This window comes from Bombus vancouverensis, chromosome 8 (assembly GCF_051014615.1).
Source record: "Bombus vancouverensis nearcticus chromosome 8, iyBomVanc1_principal, whole genome shotgun sequence".
Classification (NCBI taxonomy): domain Eukaryota; kingdom Metazoa; phylum Arthropoda; class Insecta; order Hymenoptera; family Apidae; genus Bombus; species Bombus vancouverensis.
The window spans coordinates 17,061,401-17,079,635 of NC_134918.1; the positions used below are offsets into that span (position 1 = coordinate 17,061,401).

General features: G+C 34.4%; 1 protein-coding gene and 1 long non-coding RNA gene across 2 annotated transcripts in view; both read right to left on the reverse strand.

The window, feature by feature from the left end:
• The window catches only part of LOC143303052 (uncharacterized), a 260,835-nt gene extending 251,455 nt beyond the window's left edge, over positions 1–9,380 (reverse strand). The window contains exon 1 of the long non-coding RNA XR_013059031.1: positions 9,258–9,380. This is a non-coding gene — a long non-coding RNA (uncharacterized LOC143303052). The remainder of the gene's footprint in view (positions 1–9,257) is intronic.
• A 916-nt stretch (positions 9,381–10,296) lies between these two features.
• Positions 10,297–16,347, reverse strand: Sap-r (prosaposin). The gene is made up of 14 exons (XM_033339408.2): positions 16,060–16,347; positions 15,300–15,405; positions 14,595–14,958; positions 14,205–14,510; positions 13,941–14,129; positions 13,733–13,852; positions 13,263–13,640; positions 13,039–13,173; positions 12,805–12,969; positions 12,509–12,728; positions 11,653–11,964; positions 11,426–11,565; positions 11,124–11,354; positions 10,297–10,833 (listed from the first exon to the last, which is right to left on the reverse strand). The coding sequence occupies exons 1-14, from the start codon at positions 16,094–16,096 to the stop codon at positions 10,744–10,746; spliced, it is 2,793 nt and encodes a 930-aa protein (XP_033195299.2). The 5' UTR covers positions 16,097–16,347; the 3' UTR covers positions 10,297–10,743.
• Between the last annotated feature and the right edge of the window lie 1,888 nt (positions 16,348–18,235).

Here is an 18,235-nt window from a genome sequence, read left to right on the forward strand (position 1 = left end):
TCAAAATTTCTGCATCTCCACTGAAACCATTTTCAAAAACTTCTTTACCTCCGCCCAAACTTCGCTCAATTTCCCAACCACCTTGCACTGCGACGAAAACGATCAACCACCCAAAACCTCCCACCAATCATCCAGAAAACGAATCGTCGGAACCGAATAAGCCTGAAATTACACGAACGAAGAAAGAAAAAAGAAGAATTTCGATTTTCCCCAATAACCGGAACCAGCTGTTTTCGGCAGGACATAAGGCTGCGTCCACTTAGAAGGAGGGTATCGGTTATTAGACGACCCGGTTCCAGCAACCAGCACCGTGTCCAGCCTGTCTGCGCCAAGTTCTGCAATCGGTCCTCTCTTTTTCCGTCTCACTCACGACACGGATGCTCTGTTCCTCACGCGAGGAGTGCTCTTTTCCCTCCCTTTGCCCGCCCCAATCGTAACCGGAGGCTGGCTCGCTCTGTTTCTACTCTGCTTCCGGGTTTACCTCTTTCTGTACGGGCGGCCCGTTGCCTCAGCCCCTTCATCGCTCGCCACTCAGACTTCAATTAATTTCGCTGGTTCTGGACCGGCCGTTTTCCAATTTCGAGTTTCTCCGGTGAACGCGAAACACGGCCCTCGATACGATGAAATGGTTGCCGGTGAAGATCCGGCCGCATCGATGTTTATAGAGGAACGCGTGCGCGCGCGCTCGCCTCAAGAGGGACACAGAGCCGCTTAACGCGAAAAATTAATTACATATGCACCACAGTCCTGCGGTTTCACCGGTTATGTCCTGTAAAAGCGAGATTTCCCATAAACGGCAGAGGCGAACGTTTACAGCGAAGAGGTACACAGCCTCGCGAAAATATTCGGACGTTCGCAGACAAGTCGAAATAATAAAACATTTTGAAATTTCGCTAGCGCCGTAACGAACCTCGACTAGCGTCATCGTATTCGTAATGTTTGAAACGAATCTGAAAATGTACGTACCGTGGCTGCGCAAATTTTATTTGCATACCATCGTATCTATCAGCGCATTTACATACTAAACAATTAAGTCCAGGTATGTTAAATTCCGTATTGTTTATAGTACTATTTTTATATCTGTTGAGATATGTATAATTTTCTGTGCTGGGCTGAGCTAAATGCGTAGTAGAGATACTCGTATGTGGGTATCAGTGTGTGGAGGTATGTGTGTGCGCGGCGTCTCGAAAACGGATGAACGTAAACTATTCGGTCGGTTAACAGTCGGGTATAGAAGAAAGTGCTGAGACGCGTGCAAGTGTGCATCGATGAATATATAAGAAATCGTCCATAAAATAAATATATTACTATTCTAATATTAATCCCAAGTATAAATTTAGCGTTCCTATAACATTATTTCGGCTTCGAAGATCCACAATTCTCAACGATATCGTATCTGGATGTTGCAAAGATGAAACGTAAAATATGATGAAAAATCGCTTCGTTGCAAATTGAGAGTATGCGCAATATTGTTCGTAGCCTGTATAGAAACTGTAACAAATTTAGCGCAAATATCTACATACAATTGGTAGAAATCGCAAAAGTATTTAAATAGCCAATTGTCCGTCATATCGATAAACCTCACGCTTTAATCCCTCGACGACCGCAGATTTAATTGGTTATTTAAACATTTTTTAACCGATACGTATATCATATTCCGTTACCTTGCAGTCGATGATATCGATATCAAACAGATCTATAAATTATTGGCCATTTTAACGCGCGTCGCATATTACGACCGACTTCGATCAAAAGAAGAATATTTCGAATATAGAAAATTAATAGCGAATCGACAACGCGTAAACTAATTTTTCGACGGTAATCCTAAGAATCATACACTTGTAAAGCATAATTGGAAACTACATTTGAAGGCAACATAACGAAACTGACAGGATACCAGCGAATGTTAATTTTGATGAAAATACTCGAGTTTTCCGACTGCGAACAAACTGAGCTTCGAACGAAAGAAGCTGGCGAAAGAAGTCAGATATCCATCGAGGACAGTGTTCGTGGCAACTTTCGAAACGAGTGTTACATCGGTATAACGTAAGGTAGCGGAGAATTAAAAGGAACCATGAAAGGGGATGAAGAAAACGAAACGTTCGCGGTCGGGTTAACCTTCAAATTACAAGAGACCGGACGATACACGAGCGAATATATCGGACGAAGGAAAAAAGTTGCATTAAACTCGTGACGTACGGATGATACGGGGGAAAATTCCTGATAAAATCTCGCGAAACTTTTCCAGCACGCGGCACGCCGCCACGCTCGTAAATCGGTGGTTTCCGATGCGCGCCGTTGACGGAGTTTTATGGGCCTTCTGAAGCTGAAACTCGCCACCCCCCGGCAGTCCTGTTTACTGGCGTTCTCCGTGTAATTCGACGGGATTCGCCGCTCGCTGACGAACTGTCGCATCGCGTGAAACCAGCTGATGGATGCGTTCCACTGTCAAGACGATCGAGCCGCTGAATTTATTGCGCAGCGGATATGACTTGGCGCGGAAAGGCTGTTAATTGGATGCTTGTGTCATTCGGGAATAAATGTGCAGGCTGAAATGAGAGAACAGTGTTACGGAAAAATGGGTTCCCGTATGGATGTTCGAGCTCGATGAATTATAGAAAAGTAAAGGATGGCTTGCGGTGTTAGATAGCGATTCGATATTATTCTTTTCGGGATATCGTTGGTTATGGGCCGTGAGACATTCGAAAGTGCAGAAATGCATAGAATGCATATAACGTGGAAAAATATATAAAACACCCAATACGACAATATCACTCGACTTATAACACGATGTCTAACGGATAAAGCAACTTTTTACTCAAGTTCCATCTTTCTAATCGTAAATATTCGTAAAGATATGAATTTGAACGGAAGAAGAAATTATAAGAACCCGCTTATCGTCTGTAATCGTAAACCAAAATCGTTTAAGCGTATCAAAAGTCACTCTACCTCGTAAAAGTTTATTACGGAAAGGAGAAACAAAATCGGAAAAGATACAAGTTATAGGTGGAGCTAGAGTCTTGGCATAATAACGAGCTTAATTGTTGTCGTTACTGAAAATGCTGCTGAAACTAATAAGCCGCATAAAAATTCCACGAACGAACGCAACCGGGTCTCTCCTTTCACGCGAAACCGCAGACTTACTTATTCAACGATCCCTTCGCTTGACCCAACAAGATAACAGCCACGAAACACGAAAGACACCTACTCAAGCACCAACGTCGATGCAACGTTAACCTTTATTTGCCCGAAACTTCCAAAGTTTATCGTTCCGTGAAACGCTCGTTCGGTATCTCTCTCGACGCTAATAAAATCCCTCGAGAAACCTCCAATCGTTCAACATTTACACGAAATATCCCGCAATTTCCTTACAACGGTCAAAGATCAGTATACACCTAAGGCAGAGTATGTAAACATCGAGCTCGAATGAGTTCAGATAGGCGGAACAGAGTCGTCGATTGATTCCGTGGTATATCTGCGTTATTTCGGTCACATAATCTTTAGCGTCTTAAAATTCAATCTTCAACTCTGCACGGAATAATCGAATTTGTTGCACATTATGAGACATAGTTAGTCCGTAGCACGCTCATTGCCGCGAGAACTTAATATACAGGGTGGTAGGTAACTGGTGGTACAAGCGGAAAGGGGGTGATTCTACGCGAAAAAAGAAGCCGAAAATATAGAATAAAAATTTTTCGTTCGAGGCTTTGTTTTCGAGAAAATCGACTTTGAATTTTCGCTCGGTACGCGTGCGGTACGTTATAACGGATCTCATTGTAGATCGTTGTCTCGATGGAAAAATTAAAAAAAAAAGTAAAAAAAAATTTTTTATTCTATATTTTCGACTTCTTTTTTCGCGTAGAATCACCCCCTTTCCGCTTGTACCATCAGCTACCAACCACCCTGTATTTTACCTTGGCAGCCGACAACGCATCGAAATGTAAGATTGAACCGTTGAAAAATATCGTATCGTATTTGCGTGCTTTTTCTTTGACAATTTCGACTAGAAGGCACCCGTATCGTTGAAAATTTGTTAACGTAAAATTTAGCTTGCTTCGTCGTTCTAATCGTTCGAAAGGATGCAATGACTTGGTAGGAGAAAATATAAAAATGTCGTGTAGTAAAAACACGGAATAAGTCTGAAAGGATAGAGTGAGAGCGCAGAAAAGGTCCAGGAACGTCGTAACAAAATCACAGCGAGTATATCGATACAGTGGCTACGAAAAGTATTTGCACATCGTTGTGCTTGTTAAAATATTTACATTAAAAACATTCGTTACGTTAAAACATTCCTAGTCGATTAGGTCGAAATATATCAAGTATATTAAGCGTACAAATTAGATAGCGTGAACGGAAAATAAAAGTATGCGCAAATACTTTCCGTGGCCATTGTATCAAGCACAGAAATGACGCAAAAAGAGCGTAAAGAAATTCAAAGTTGATGAGGAAAAAATGATAACGAAGGTACGATAAAGTACAAACCGACGGAGAAAAGTGGTTAAAATATTCAAAACAGTCGTAGGGAAAGTGACAAAAGCGGTGGAAATAAACGGAAAAGAGTCACCGGGAAGACGTAGAAAACGCATAGAAGATTCGTACAACAATGGCGGAAGACAGAGGAAAGACAAGAAAGGTGCGAAGATACAAAAAGTTGGCAAACGAAATGCAGAAAAGACGTAGAAAAGTCGCAAGAAGTACAGAGGGAACGCGGAATGGCGTAAAGAACGTGCAAAAAAAAGCTACAAAAAGCGCGCAAATAAAATACGAAGAAACGTATAGCGAAGGATGCAGGAAAGATGAACAAAAAGCGCGAGAAAGACGTGGAAGAAACGGAAAAATGGCGAGAGAAAGGAGCGGGGAAAAAGACATAGAAAAAGCGTTAAAAAAAGTGGTAAAAAACGCGGCAAAGGCACAAAAGGTGTAAAAAAAAAGGGTAGAAAAAGGAGATGAAAGGCTTGTGGTACTTGGTCGATCCTTCTACGTCGAGGAGTCCCGATTGATTTACAATGGACGAAGGTGTGGCGGAATCCGACACCAATATCACACCGATACTCGGCCGCGTGGACAATTATCCTGGTGGACAAAGGCTACGGGGGTGTACGCGGCTATCCCACACGTAAGTAGGTACGCGGCGAGAGCTGGCCTACGGCTCTTTACGCAGCTGACGCGGCTCGTATTAGGAATCGCGTGGGCACGCTCCGTACGTGCGTGGGCAAACACCCGCACGTCCTGGCGCACGCAACTTCGAAGAAAACTCGAACGTTCCTCCAACGCAGCTAGAGGAGGTGCAAGGACCTCCCGATATTTATCTGCCATTGAAAGCTGGACGCGAGATCGCCTCGAGACCAAACATACGAGACGCGCTCGTCACCTCCTACTTCAGCCGTTTCATCGAGTTCCTTCATTTTTTATATCGACGGAATGGCCGAACAGAGGATGGAGAATGGATCGATAGAAAAATTTGGTTAATTTGTTCGAAAGACCAAATGCGCGATATAGACGTTTCCCATTTGCAATTCGATATTTCAAAAAGTCGATAAGATAAATAAACGTATAAAACGTTTGCATCGTTCGGAGATAACATAAGCCGAAGCGTTGTTTTATTCGCTCTTGTATTATATTTAATTAAAGTATAGAGCAATATATAAAGCGAAGAGCGATAGGCGAGAATTAAGAACAATATGGTGTTTTTGTGACAGACCGTGGAAATCATCGATCAACGTTACGAGTCGAAAGTACGAAGAGTAAAAGGAAGGTACGGTTACTATAGATATTTGCGTAATTCTATATTTTCGTAAGAGTAACTAAGGGAATGGAATAGCCATTCGTTTCATCCGCTTGGTCTCGATATGTGATTTCCATTTCATAGAACTTGTATCATAGTTCAGAGTTTACGAGAGAGCTAAATTTTTCGAAATGATTTTAATATAATTATAATTTTCATTCGTTGTAGTTGGCTTGAGTGATAACACGCGGAGGAGAAGTTACGCGAGATAAGGTGTCGTAAGTGATCGAGTCGTCGAGTAATAATCGAGAAAGATCGAACCTAGCTTCTGAAATTCGAATACAACGCTAGTTAAAGGCAACGACGATTCTACATACTTCGACTGTAACGACGATTACGTCGTGAATTGTAAGAAGGAAAATCTAATTTTGATAGGGTTGGTCCCACATCGAACGTCATACGTTTTAGATCTAGATAAGAAATGTTAAGGAATGGAAACAAACGCACAATACGACAGAATACAATGGCAATATCGGACTTACGCATCGACATTGTCCGATACAATATCACAAACTATTTCTGATTCATAAAAATAATTCCTAGTTACAAATTGAATAGAGAGATTAGCATTTAATTGTAAAGTAGATGGTGACTGGTCGTCGCATATTCGCATGAACCACCGGTGCACGCTTTTCGTTGTTTTCTTTCGCCTATGCCTATTGTTCTTTGGGTGATAATGAGCTCATAAATACTGGCCAATCATCGAATAAGGCGCAAGCATCGTATGTTCTTCAGGGCATACATACTCGAATAACAACCAGCCGCCTTCCTTCATGACCGGCAGGTTTATGTCTTCGCTCGTCACGCCTCTACGTGCTGAACGAGACAACCTGACCTTCCCCCTCTCGTCTTTCTCTTCCTCGTTTTGTCAGTTTCCACCGGAAGAGGAGAACAAGGCGAAACAAATTTCAAACTTATGCTCACATGTACGTCGTATATTTTCTGAATACCGTGCGACTGATTACGAGCTAATTACTATACGCGACGATAATGTAATACCAGAACGATTCTATAGGCAGAGAAACGGAGCTCCTGAAACACGTCCGATTTTAATTTTAGTTTTCCATTCCGTTGTTTAAAATTAATTTTATTTGAAAGCTTCAGATAAGTATTAAGAGTCGAAGGATGAGAACGTTTTACATTTGACCAGAGAAAAATTCTATAAGCGTACATTGGCGCACGGATAATATTTTCAACTATAATTGTAGCTGCCAATTTCGTCGCTTGATAACATCGAGGTGACGGATGTTCTTTAATTATTTGAAACATCGGATAGATATCAAGAGCCGAAATATAAAAATGTTATATTTCACCGGTATATTTGGCTTAAAGCGAAGCATTTAATCAAAGTATACAAAAAGAATAATCATAATGCTTCATAGAGATTAGTATTGAATTGTTCGGTAAAATAATGGATATTGAATTAAAATCAACTACGAGGATCATTGAAATGTATTCTTTAATTATATATTTTAATTTACTATTATTCTTTTCTATTTACCATTTCTATATATTATGTTATATTGATATTTTTTAGTTCGTTCACTTTTTGTTGTAATAATATTACACATAATTACTACTACTAATTCTTTTGTATCATTTGCATCAATGAAATTTCATACTTCTATAACTCTGTTTTCTTTGCTAATATCAGCGCCATTTATGTCGTATATCAATTAAGGCATAATATATTAAAACTTCTTATAAGATGTCTACGATAAATGGTGCCATTAATAGATCTCAATAATTCCTTTAAAATGCCAGAAATCTAACGCAAGAAAGTTCAACGATTGATTATGAAACCGAGAAGTACCGTGTTATTACAGTTGTCTTGTTCTACGAAAGTAGAAACTCTTTAATGTTTCCTAATCTCCAAAAATCGACTACTAAACGATCTGCGAGTTTCTTATCGGCGTAGGAATCGAAGCGAACAATGATGCACGATCTGTGCCGCGACAAATTAAATTATTCGAAAACTATTTTATCCTTAGAAGACGGGAACAAGTACAGCAGCGGCCTATACGGTCGAAACGATGTGCAATGCCAACGGTATTGTCGTTACGATATCGTAGTAACATCGCTACAAACAACGCTAGGTTGGAGCCCGAATAAATTTAAAGAACGAACAAGGAGGATCACGGTAAAATCCAGGCTTACACGACGAGTTTCTCTCACCAGAGACAAGTTTAACACCCACGCGAAATTTCTTTGTGAAAGTAACGTTAAATGCTTTTTCACTTCAGATATCACGCATCGTTGCAAAACAATGGTGCAGCTATATTTATCGGAGCTTTTATTACCAATGAAAAACGTGTATATGTATACGTATATGAATTAAAGAGTCGACGATTTTTATTGGTAATTTGATAAGGTTATTTGTGCGCAATGTTTGCTATTAAATTTGTAATGCGAAAAAGGAGTAGAGTTAGAAAAAGTAGAAAAAATTGATGATACCTGATGTAACGTACAAAGTGCATTATGAAATGAATTGCAGCGCCATCTACAGCTGCAACAATGCAGTAGGTGCATGGATACATTTGCTGATACACGCATGAATATCGCTAGATCACTACATTGTCTACTGTACTTTAACTCAATGATTTTTACTATTGAATGTTTTTACCGATAAATCATAGGATGAACATTCGATAACTTATAATATGTATCTACCATTAGCAATTCTCTCTTCCGGTAAGAAAATTGAAAAGCATTTTTATCGATATAGAGGATGATCCTAGCTCTTGAGAATAATATTATCACGTTATTAGTGATTGAGATTAAAATTAATGAAACTATGTAAATTATTTGGTGAATAACTGTGTACTATCCTTAGCTGTAAAAAGGAACGCCAACTTCATAATAATTATTGTGTCACTAACTAATCCGATTAAAAATTTTCGATAAAAAATTTCGTATTATCGCGTTTGCTTAGAAACATTTTGTCCAGGATTGTAGTTAATAGTCATAATACAATTATAAACTAGATTACAAATAATATGAACTAATTGACTATAATCGCAACTATCTTTTACTTTTATATTTAGTTTCAGTTCCAACTGTTTCAAATGTTACAACATTGACTAATAATGCTCCTTTCCAGTATTAATACTCAAATACCTCACAAACTGATGATCTTTTGATACAGATAAGTTAATACTTTTTTTAAAAGATTAACGACATAATCAGTAATGTATTAAAAAACATATGATTTTAGTAATATGTACATCCTGTTTGTATCTTATTGTAATACGTATCTTTCAAGTATTTTCTTCTGACCAGAACATTCTTTGTAGATATAGATATCTACAGTAAATTAAAATAAAAAGTTTCTCATACGTATAATAGATATTAAATAAAGAAAATGTAACTGTAATTTGCAGAAAACTTACGAATGATTAAACTATAGCGATATTATTCATCGATACTTGTAATAACTATTTTAGTGATCAAAAAAATAAAAAAAATGACTCACCCACAACAAGAAAGATCGCCTCCTCTCATTATGACACATATTTCTCGCGTTATTTTACCTCACTATTAGAAGATTAGCAAGGTTAAATTATATCCAAACAATTAATCTAACTTACAGTTAATTAAAAACACTAAACTATAGCTTATTACTACATTCGTTTGACATTATAATGCTACAATATTACACGAAATATTTCCTTCGAAACATGTTTTGAAATCTTGGTCATTACACTGGCCAAAAGTTCGTTACATAAATAAAATCGAGTTGAATGAATTATTTTAAACCAAAACATATCGATTAAAATCGAATGAATAACCAACGACATCTTCAATTATCGATACTATAGAATATACATGGTTCTGAAAGTCCACATTTTTTTGAATAATCGAAAGAATTATTTATATAATACAAAATAAATATAAGGATATATTATATTATGTATTAATTGAATCATATTTATATTACATATTGGCTAACGTATAGTATTATGATTCAAAGGTTAAGCAGGATGATAAAAACAATGTTTCCACAAACTTAAACAGAAAATATTTCTTGAAATATTTCTAAGATGAAATAAATCCAGAAATTGTTCTAAAAATGTAAAATACAGAAAAGAAATGCTTTATAATAATTATATTTTTTGTATCTTATATCTTGAATGACATGTCTTTATTATAAATAACGGCAACTAATAACGTAATATATTGCATAATTTTTTGTGATGAATGATTGATATTCATTACTTATAAATTTTTTGTATAGATTATTTATAAAAGTGTAATTGATGTATTTCACAGCCAGTCAAAAATATATATAATCATAATAATTGGCTTCAGTATCGATGTATTTAATTGTAATATATCCTTAAATATGAATCAATCTGATTAAATTTCTCATTACATTACCTATTTAAAATAATAGTTACCATTACTTTCTTAGTTATAATAAGATTTTAAAAATCATATATCCCCCAAAGGACATAGCAATACTTAAATAGATTAATAAATGCTGCAGTAATCTAGTAACAAGAAATAAACAATTACTATTTTAATTTTGTTTTATTATCACAGTTAACATTAATGCAATGGATTTGTAATAATAATAATAATATGTATATTGACAATTACGGTCTGTATACACTTGAAATCATAGTTATATTTTCAATATTATAGTTTACATACAACTGTTATAAAATATGAACTTAACATTGTTGAAAGACGATATACTTGTGATAGTGTAAAAAGCTTATTTATAGATTTATTACTAAATTTTCTACATTACGCATGAATTTTAATTGGACATTGTTTTGGAAGATTTTAATCGTGCCATCACAATGTTATATTCTTAAAGTGCAATATAACGCTAATAATTATCATTAAATTTCTAGTATCATCAATGTAATATCATAAAGAAACAAAATTGTTACGATTAAACGTCTTAAAATGTAAAAATCAAAGAATAGTTCAATTTATTTTTCATTTCAAATTTAAACATTAGGTTCTGTCTCGCTCAAAGTGATTTGTTTAGGAGGAGCGAAATCGGCCTTCCATACGTTTTCTTTGCAATGTTCAACAGCCTTAAAAAAGAAACATAAAAATATTTATTATATCATATATGTACATGTAATTTCATTGAATTACTTCGCACTAACACACACGTGTGACAGCGAAAATTCTATTTAAAATATTACGAGATGCATAAGATAATTTTAAATGCTTTACTACGACATAGTTTACTTTACATATATTGTATGGCATTTTGTACTGAACCTTCATCGCAACCCATTTGTACTATATATGGAACAATGCAATGAAACTGACGACATAAAATTTCTAATATGTAACAAATTTAATCACGTTTACTTACCTTACATTCACGAGCTGTTTCATTAGTAGAACACCAGTAGACAGGCCCCCATGTACAGTGCTTTATACGATTTTTTTCGTACGATCGTTTAATTCGCGAATTTTCCAAAGACACCATTGAATAATCATTGGGTGCACAAAGACCTATTTTACTACATACTTTGTAAATATTTTCGCGCTTCTTGACAATATTTATTATGCTTTGCCCATAGGAATTAATAAGCGTGGTGCACTAAAAATGAGTAAATGTTATTATTTTACAAAAACTTTTAAACAAGTTAACAAAAGATCTAACCAAATTACCTTATGTTCTTTGTCTGCTGGTAAATGTTTACATACTTTAGACAACACTTTCGTAATGCTGTTATCGACATCTTGTACATCCAAAAATTCATCTATTACTGATATAATAGATTTGCACAAAGCGCATTCTGTTACAGAAGCTATTAATACAACAAATTTCTGTTACGAACATACGTTAAAACTGATATTTTAATAAGTAATTAATATCTTAAATATTTCTTAGCCACCTTTGATTTCCTGTATGTATAATGAACAAAGTCCAAGCATAGTGCAAACTTGCTTTGGTTTGACATCTTTTGTGAGGACATCAATTACAGCAGAAGCGTATTTACTAACAAATTGATTACATTCTTGAGAAACAGACTTTGGAAGATGATTACATACTCCAAGTACTGCCTTTTCAACTTTACTTCTTTCCTTTTCATTACCAAGTACTTTGTCAATATAATGCATAGTGAATTCACAGATTACACAATATGGCCCTTGTGTACTTTCTGATACTTCAGTACTTGCTGGAGAATTAGGTATTTCATTTGTTACTGAAACATGAAATATATTTTTGAAATACCCCAGGAATTTTATAGATATTGTATTTTTATTAACTCTTTGAACTCCTTTGTCGAGCGTTCACAGACACTCTTATGTCGAGTCACACTCGACATTTTTAAATTGCAGGTTTAACTCACAAGAGAGTTCGGGAGAGCGTGTTAGAATTTATCTATGATTTGCGAGTATCAACAGCCAAATTAGGAAGACCAGAAACAAGTGATGACAATGAATGACTAAATAGAAAACCACATTTCATATTTCTGCAATCATAAGGATAAACACATTGCTAAAATTATGCAGTTTGCTTCAATAGAAAAATGCCCGGGGGAAGAAAAGAAATTAAATAAAGAAAACAGAAAAGAAACTTCGAATTGGTTCCTATCTACAATTGTCTTTGAAAAACATTTCAAATGAAATACTTAAGATAATAGAGAGTTTCTGAAAAAGAGATTAGAAAAAAATAGAAAAGTTTAAAGGGATAACTTATAAGAAATTTTCATGCAAAGCGCTCAAAAAATATATGTATATACATACAAATTTCACCATCTTTATCTGTAATAAAATCATCTCTTGGACCAGGATTCTTTGAAGCATCGCACAATTTAATATAAACACATACTTCTTGAGGTGTTAAATCAGCCAGCAATAACTCTATAAGTTCTTTACTATAAGCTTTAACTAAATCTGTACATTCTTCGACCAAACTCTCTGGCAAATGAATACATAGCTTATCCAGTTGAGCTTGTATGTTTGCCTGCAATATTAGGATGTATTTAATGATATTATATTTTTAAATATGTTAAAGCATATAAATGCAGATTGCTTGTAACCTCGGTCTTATTATCTTTTATAACTTCATAAATTTGTGACACAGCAAGTAAACATAGTGGACAACTAGGTTTGCTCTTTTTTTCTTCAAGCATATATTTTGCTGGAACACTGTGCCACAGTGCCATCAACTTTGCATCTGGACACAGGTGTAACATTGGACATATCTGTAATTAATACTTTATGATACACTGCATTTATTAAATAATCAATAAACAATGAACTTCTACACTAACTTGAGATGGATCAATTTCTTGAACCAAAATAGCTACAATAGCATCTCCATAAAGATCGACAAACTGTGTACATTGATTTTCTATAGATTCAGGTAATTTCTTACATACTTTCCCTAATGCTTCCTTTACTTTATCCTGAAAATAATAATCAATAGCATCTTGATATAATTTTACATATTTTTTTATCAATACCGCGTTATGTAAAATATTATCGTAATTATTACCTCTGTGGTAGGATTCGTTATAGCTTCTTGTATAAAATGTAATATATATTCGCATAACGCACATGTTTCTGTCCCTTTAGTGTCTAATAAACTTTCTGATACAGGGAATGGTACTGTTCTTTCAATAGGCAATTGCATTGCTTCAACTTCTGATTTACTCAGTTGTTCGTTACTATCATCTTCTATATTCTTAGTGTCTGACAGACCCTGTAATTGATGGAACGGTACCAACCTTTCAATTGGCAATTGCATTGCTTCAACTTCTGATTTGCTCAGATGTTCACTATTATCAGCTTCCATGGCCTTGTTTGCATTTTGGAAAATACGTGTTCCTATTGCAGCCGCAGATTTAGGTACTAAAGGCCAAATTGGCTCATTCTATACAATATAAAATATTTTCATTAATAACAATTCAGAGATAGTAGTTATGTTAAAAGCATGTGTATAATTAAAAAAAGAAAGATATAAACCTGCAATGCTTTGTCTGGGGTAGGGCATATTCCACCCATTTGACAAACAATATTGGAATTTAAACCTTTTGTAAGATATTCATATATTTCTGGATAATATTCATCAACTATAGCCAGACACTTAAATAAAAGATATAAAGATATGTGATTAATAATTTGAGATATTCTATAGAATATTTCTACAATCGATAAATATTGCAATACTTACCTCAGTAGAAAATGATTTGGTTTGTTTACATAATCCTTTCAGAACTTCTTTAAATTCTGCTTCAGTAGTATTAGCTACTAAAAGATCTCTTAAATGTCCCACTAGTTGTTCACACAATTTGCATGGCAGGTCGTCATTTACATCGACCATACCCACACTTGAAAGTGGTCTGATTTCTACTTTCAAAGTCTAAAATGCAATTTTCATAAGTAACTTAATCATAATATCTCAAAGTTGTTACATTATATTACTTTCTAAACTCACTTTATCAGCATCTTCATGTTTGTGGAATTTACCACTACACTGACCAGATAAATGACAAACATTTTGAGCATTGAAACTTTCTTGCAATTGAGCATATATTGTGTCAAAGTAAGTTAAGATCGTAGCTGAACAAGCATCTGAGTAAGTACCAAGTTCTGCACATACATTAAGCATTTGTTGTAACACTTTATCACGAGGGGTATTATTTAGTTTATGTTCCATATGAGCTGCTACTGTGTAACATTTTGAACATTCATCAGGTTCGTATTCATCTTTTTCCAAAGATCGAGATTTTACTTCCTTAGTCTAAAATATAATATATTTAAAACAATAAGGATATCTTTTAGTATAAATAATTAATATAGGGAAATAGTTTGCATTATTAATTACCTTAGATTCAAGTTGTCCATATTCCATTAACAATTTGTCCATACGAGCGGAATTACAAAGTCCCGCAACAGAACAAACAATAGATGGATTCATTTCAGACGCTAATGTTTCAACAAGTTCTGGGATAAATTGATCTACAATCGTTATACATTCTTTCACAATTACATTTAGGCGAATAAGCCTACAGCTTCCTTCAAAAACAGTTTTTAAATCCTCTTGGGTTTGATTGCTCTCTAATTGGTCACGAGCTTGCCGAACCATGTCCATACAAACATTACATACACTATCATTATCCTGTGGTACTTTCATATCCTTCCATATCGTTTTGATACAATGTGCAGTTGCATTACAGCCTGCCGCAGTTCTACATTTATATAAAATAAAATGTTTTAGTACTATTTTAATTCTTAACGATGTTATATCTAATGCGAAATTTTATGAATATAAAAGTTTTTATTATGTTTCAAATACAGAACACAGCTATACACACATACACAAAAATAATGATAGCTATAAACTTGTAAAGTGAGATAAAGCAAAATATATAATATCATAACCAATAAAGTATGTACTACTGCAAAATTTATCATGCAATCTAAAATAACGTGTAATGGATATTTTTCTTATACAAATATCTATGATAATGTAATAGTATTAATGGCAATATTTTATATTCCTTATTTTACTATATTTTATTGAACGCACTTGATATTTTCACACCAATATGAAGGTCCCCATGTACATTCCTGTTGACCCAAAAGGTAAAGATTTGCTGGTCCCTCAGCATTAATAACTACCCTTGCTGTAGATACTAAAATAGATATAATAATTATTGAGCATAATAAAATATATATCCAAATATTATATTTATTTATTTTTAATGTTATATTATCATATAAAACATTATTTATAATATTCACAATATGTCTATGGGAATGAACTAAGTAAAGGAATCAAACTTTTATTTCCCAGGTTATATTATTTGAACAATAAATATAAAAACAATATATTCAACATCTTTATCTAGAACAACATATCTAACAAAAAATATATATTTAGCAGGTTGAAAATACATGGAAGATTCTTGTTAATCATGAACTATTCCTCAGTAATTGTTAAGTACTGACTCATCTTATTCATCTGAATAAGCAAACTCTGTCTTTTGTGCGTAATAATAATGCGATTATAGGATGTAACAGAGGAACCAAATTAATGTTATTTCTCAAGTGGCCTGATTCTCAATAAGCTGTGCCTTTACAAAATAATCATAATATTATGGTTCCAAGGTACATTAATAATATTGCGTGTTTTCGATAAGACTTCAACAATTAAGGCGTAAAAAGTACGTTTCGAAAAGGTAAAACAAATAAAAATATAACGCAGGAAAAAAAATTTAACGTTCAATTACGGTGCAGTTGAACAAAGGAAATGTACAAATTAAATGCAGAATAATCGAGATGCTTACCAGCAAGGATCGCGCAAAGCGCGATCAAAATCTTCATCTTTGCTGTGTAACTTTCCAATTTGTTTGCGACAAGGGTACTAGTAAGAAAAGTTCCCGATTTAATCGCGTTACTTCTTTGTTGCTTTCTTATCCACAATAATGTTCAGCGGTGACGTGCAATTATCCTTGTAACAACGTAGTTGCAGAAAATATCGACAAATTGTTTAACGGTGGGACACCAGGCGCTGCTGTCAAGTGACTGTTTCTAGCGCTTATAGGTATAAAGATACGCAGCTACGCATTCTTTGACTGATGAGTATTCTCTCTCCCTCTCTTTCCATGTCGCTAAACAGCCAATAAGAGCTTTGTATCTAGAGCCACCGTTTCCATCACGTGATATGAATCTCCTTTCTTACTCATTGCATACAAGGAATTTGATAGTTTATGCTGTTGCATTCTTAAAATGTGAGACGTCTTTAAAAATTTCGTCGAATTGAAAATAGAATTATGCATGACCATTTTTCAATCAAACGATTAGGGTAACTATGTTTCCTCGCTAATTAATCGTTGAATTGATTTTAACTGAAGCGGACGGCGTTCGTGGTGTCATCTGTCGGTATGTATATAAGAAGTGTACGGTATGAGAATAAACATTGTTTTGATTGTGCTATCAGAATATTATCGATTCTTAGATAAAAATCAGCAATTATTTAATGATTAGTATAATTTATTTCATAGTAGAAAGATAAAATGGATTAAAACAAGAGAATCGTTTCCTACAATATGTAAAAAAATGTTTATATCAATTTGCAATTATGTATGATGTATGTATAGCATACGTCGATAACGGATACGTAAACGAATTCTAGATAAAGTACCGACATTTTGATCGATCGCGGATTTGATATTCCTTTGTGGCGAAATAACGCCAATGTACACAAAATCACGATTTTGCTTTTCAATCTCTTATTTCTTTTTTTCAATTGCACAAGTTATAACAATTTTTCATTAAATATTTGCAACGAGGATCTTGTAACTTTTATATATACACGTATATTTTCGGATTGATTTCAAATTTTACTATTATAATCACGATAATTGTGTTTTACTACAGTACTAACGAAATTTCAAAAAGTTTCAAAAGTTCAATGCGTATAATACGTATGTACATTTATAACAAATTTTCTGCGGCAAGTGCCCGAATACTTTGGTGAATCACTGTACGTATGTTCGATGTACATATGTAGGTACATATCGCAGTCGCTTCTTTTATTGTATATCATAATAATCATAATAAGGACCATAAGTTTAATTAAATATTTCGCGCAAATTTTATTTAATTTATCTTATCATCTTAATACTGTGATTATTAATATCTCTAAATATAAATATTAAATATTCAAATATGTAGTAGATATGAAATACTACTACATTACTATGTATTAATTGGTTATATTGATACGTTATCAATATTTTAATTATTAAACAATCACTACCTCGAAATTACGAAACTCATTACATTTCCAAATTTATACAACTATTTTTAGGTTCATTTCGTAAGTTTGCGTTAAAGCAAAAAAACAATTCAACCGAAGATAAAAGTGAATTATATTACAACATTAAAGTTCTTATGTTCGCATTATCGGTTCACACTGCCATGGCTGTGACAGTCATTGGTGTTGAAAAATAATGTTCACTGATATAGTAATATCATATGAGCGTTTATTATTAACCATTGTAATGGTTTTGCCATAGCACATGTCACATGTATGCCACGTATAAGTATACTTCATGCTTTCGTGTATCTAATTCGTAAAAATCAGTAGTCAATTTCGAGATGAACAAATCGAATCATCTATATTCGATGCGTATTAAGTCATCGTTTGTTTTAATAGCAATACCCAAGTCTAATTTAGCAACCATCGTTATTATTATTGTCGATACAGTGTCAAACACAGAATCAGGCGCTTCAGGCGAAAGCGGTCAATTTTATACAACGAATTTTATTTTCGAATTTTCACACAATCAAGAAAGTACTCTAATTACAAATCAGAATGTCAAAGTTCAGTCGTGTTTGAGAGTCGAAGGATATCAATTTGCTGTAGATAGAGCGTGATACGAATATTTAAAAAGACTCTAAACAGTAGTGTCGTCTTAACGCATTGCTATCTCGAAAGGTTTTAAAAACTTCCTGTGA

Excerpts from the sequence above, each read along its gene's own strand:
- Sap-r (XM_033339408.2), bottom strand. The coding sequence starts at position 16,096 with ATGAAGATTTTGATCGCGCTTTGCGCGATCCTTGCTG. Across the intron at positions 14,130-14,204 it reads AACATGAAGATGCTGATAAA|ACTTTGAAAGTAGAAATCAG; the intron begins GTGAGTTTAGAA and ends ATTGCATTTTAG. Across the intron at positions 11,965-12,508 it reads AGATAAAGATGGTGAAATTT|TAACAAATGAAATACCTAAT; the intron begins GTATGTATATAC and ends TTCATGTTTCAG.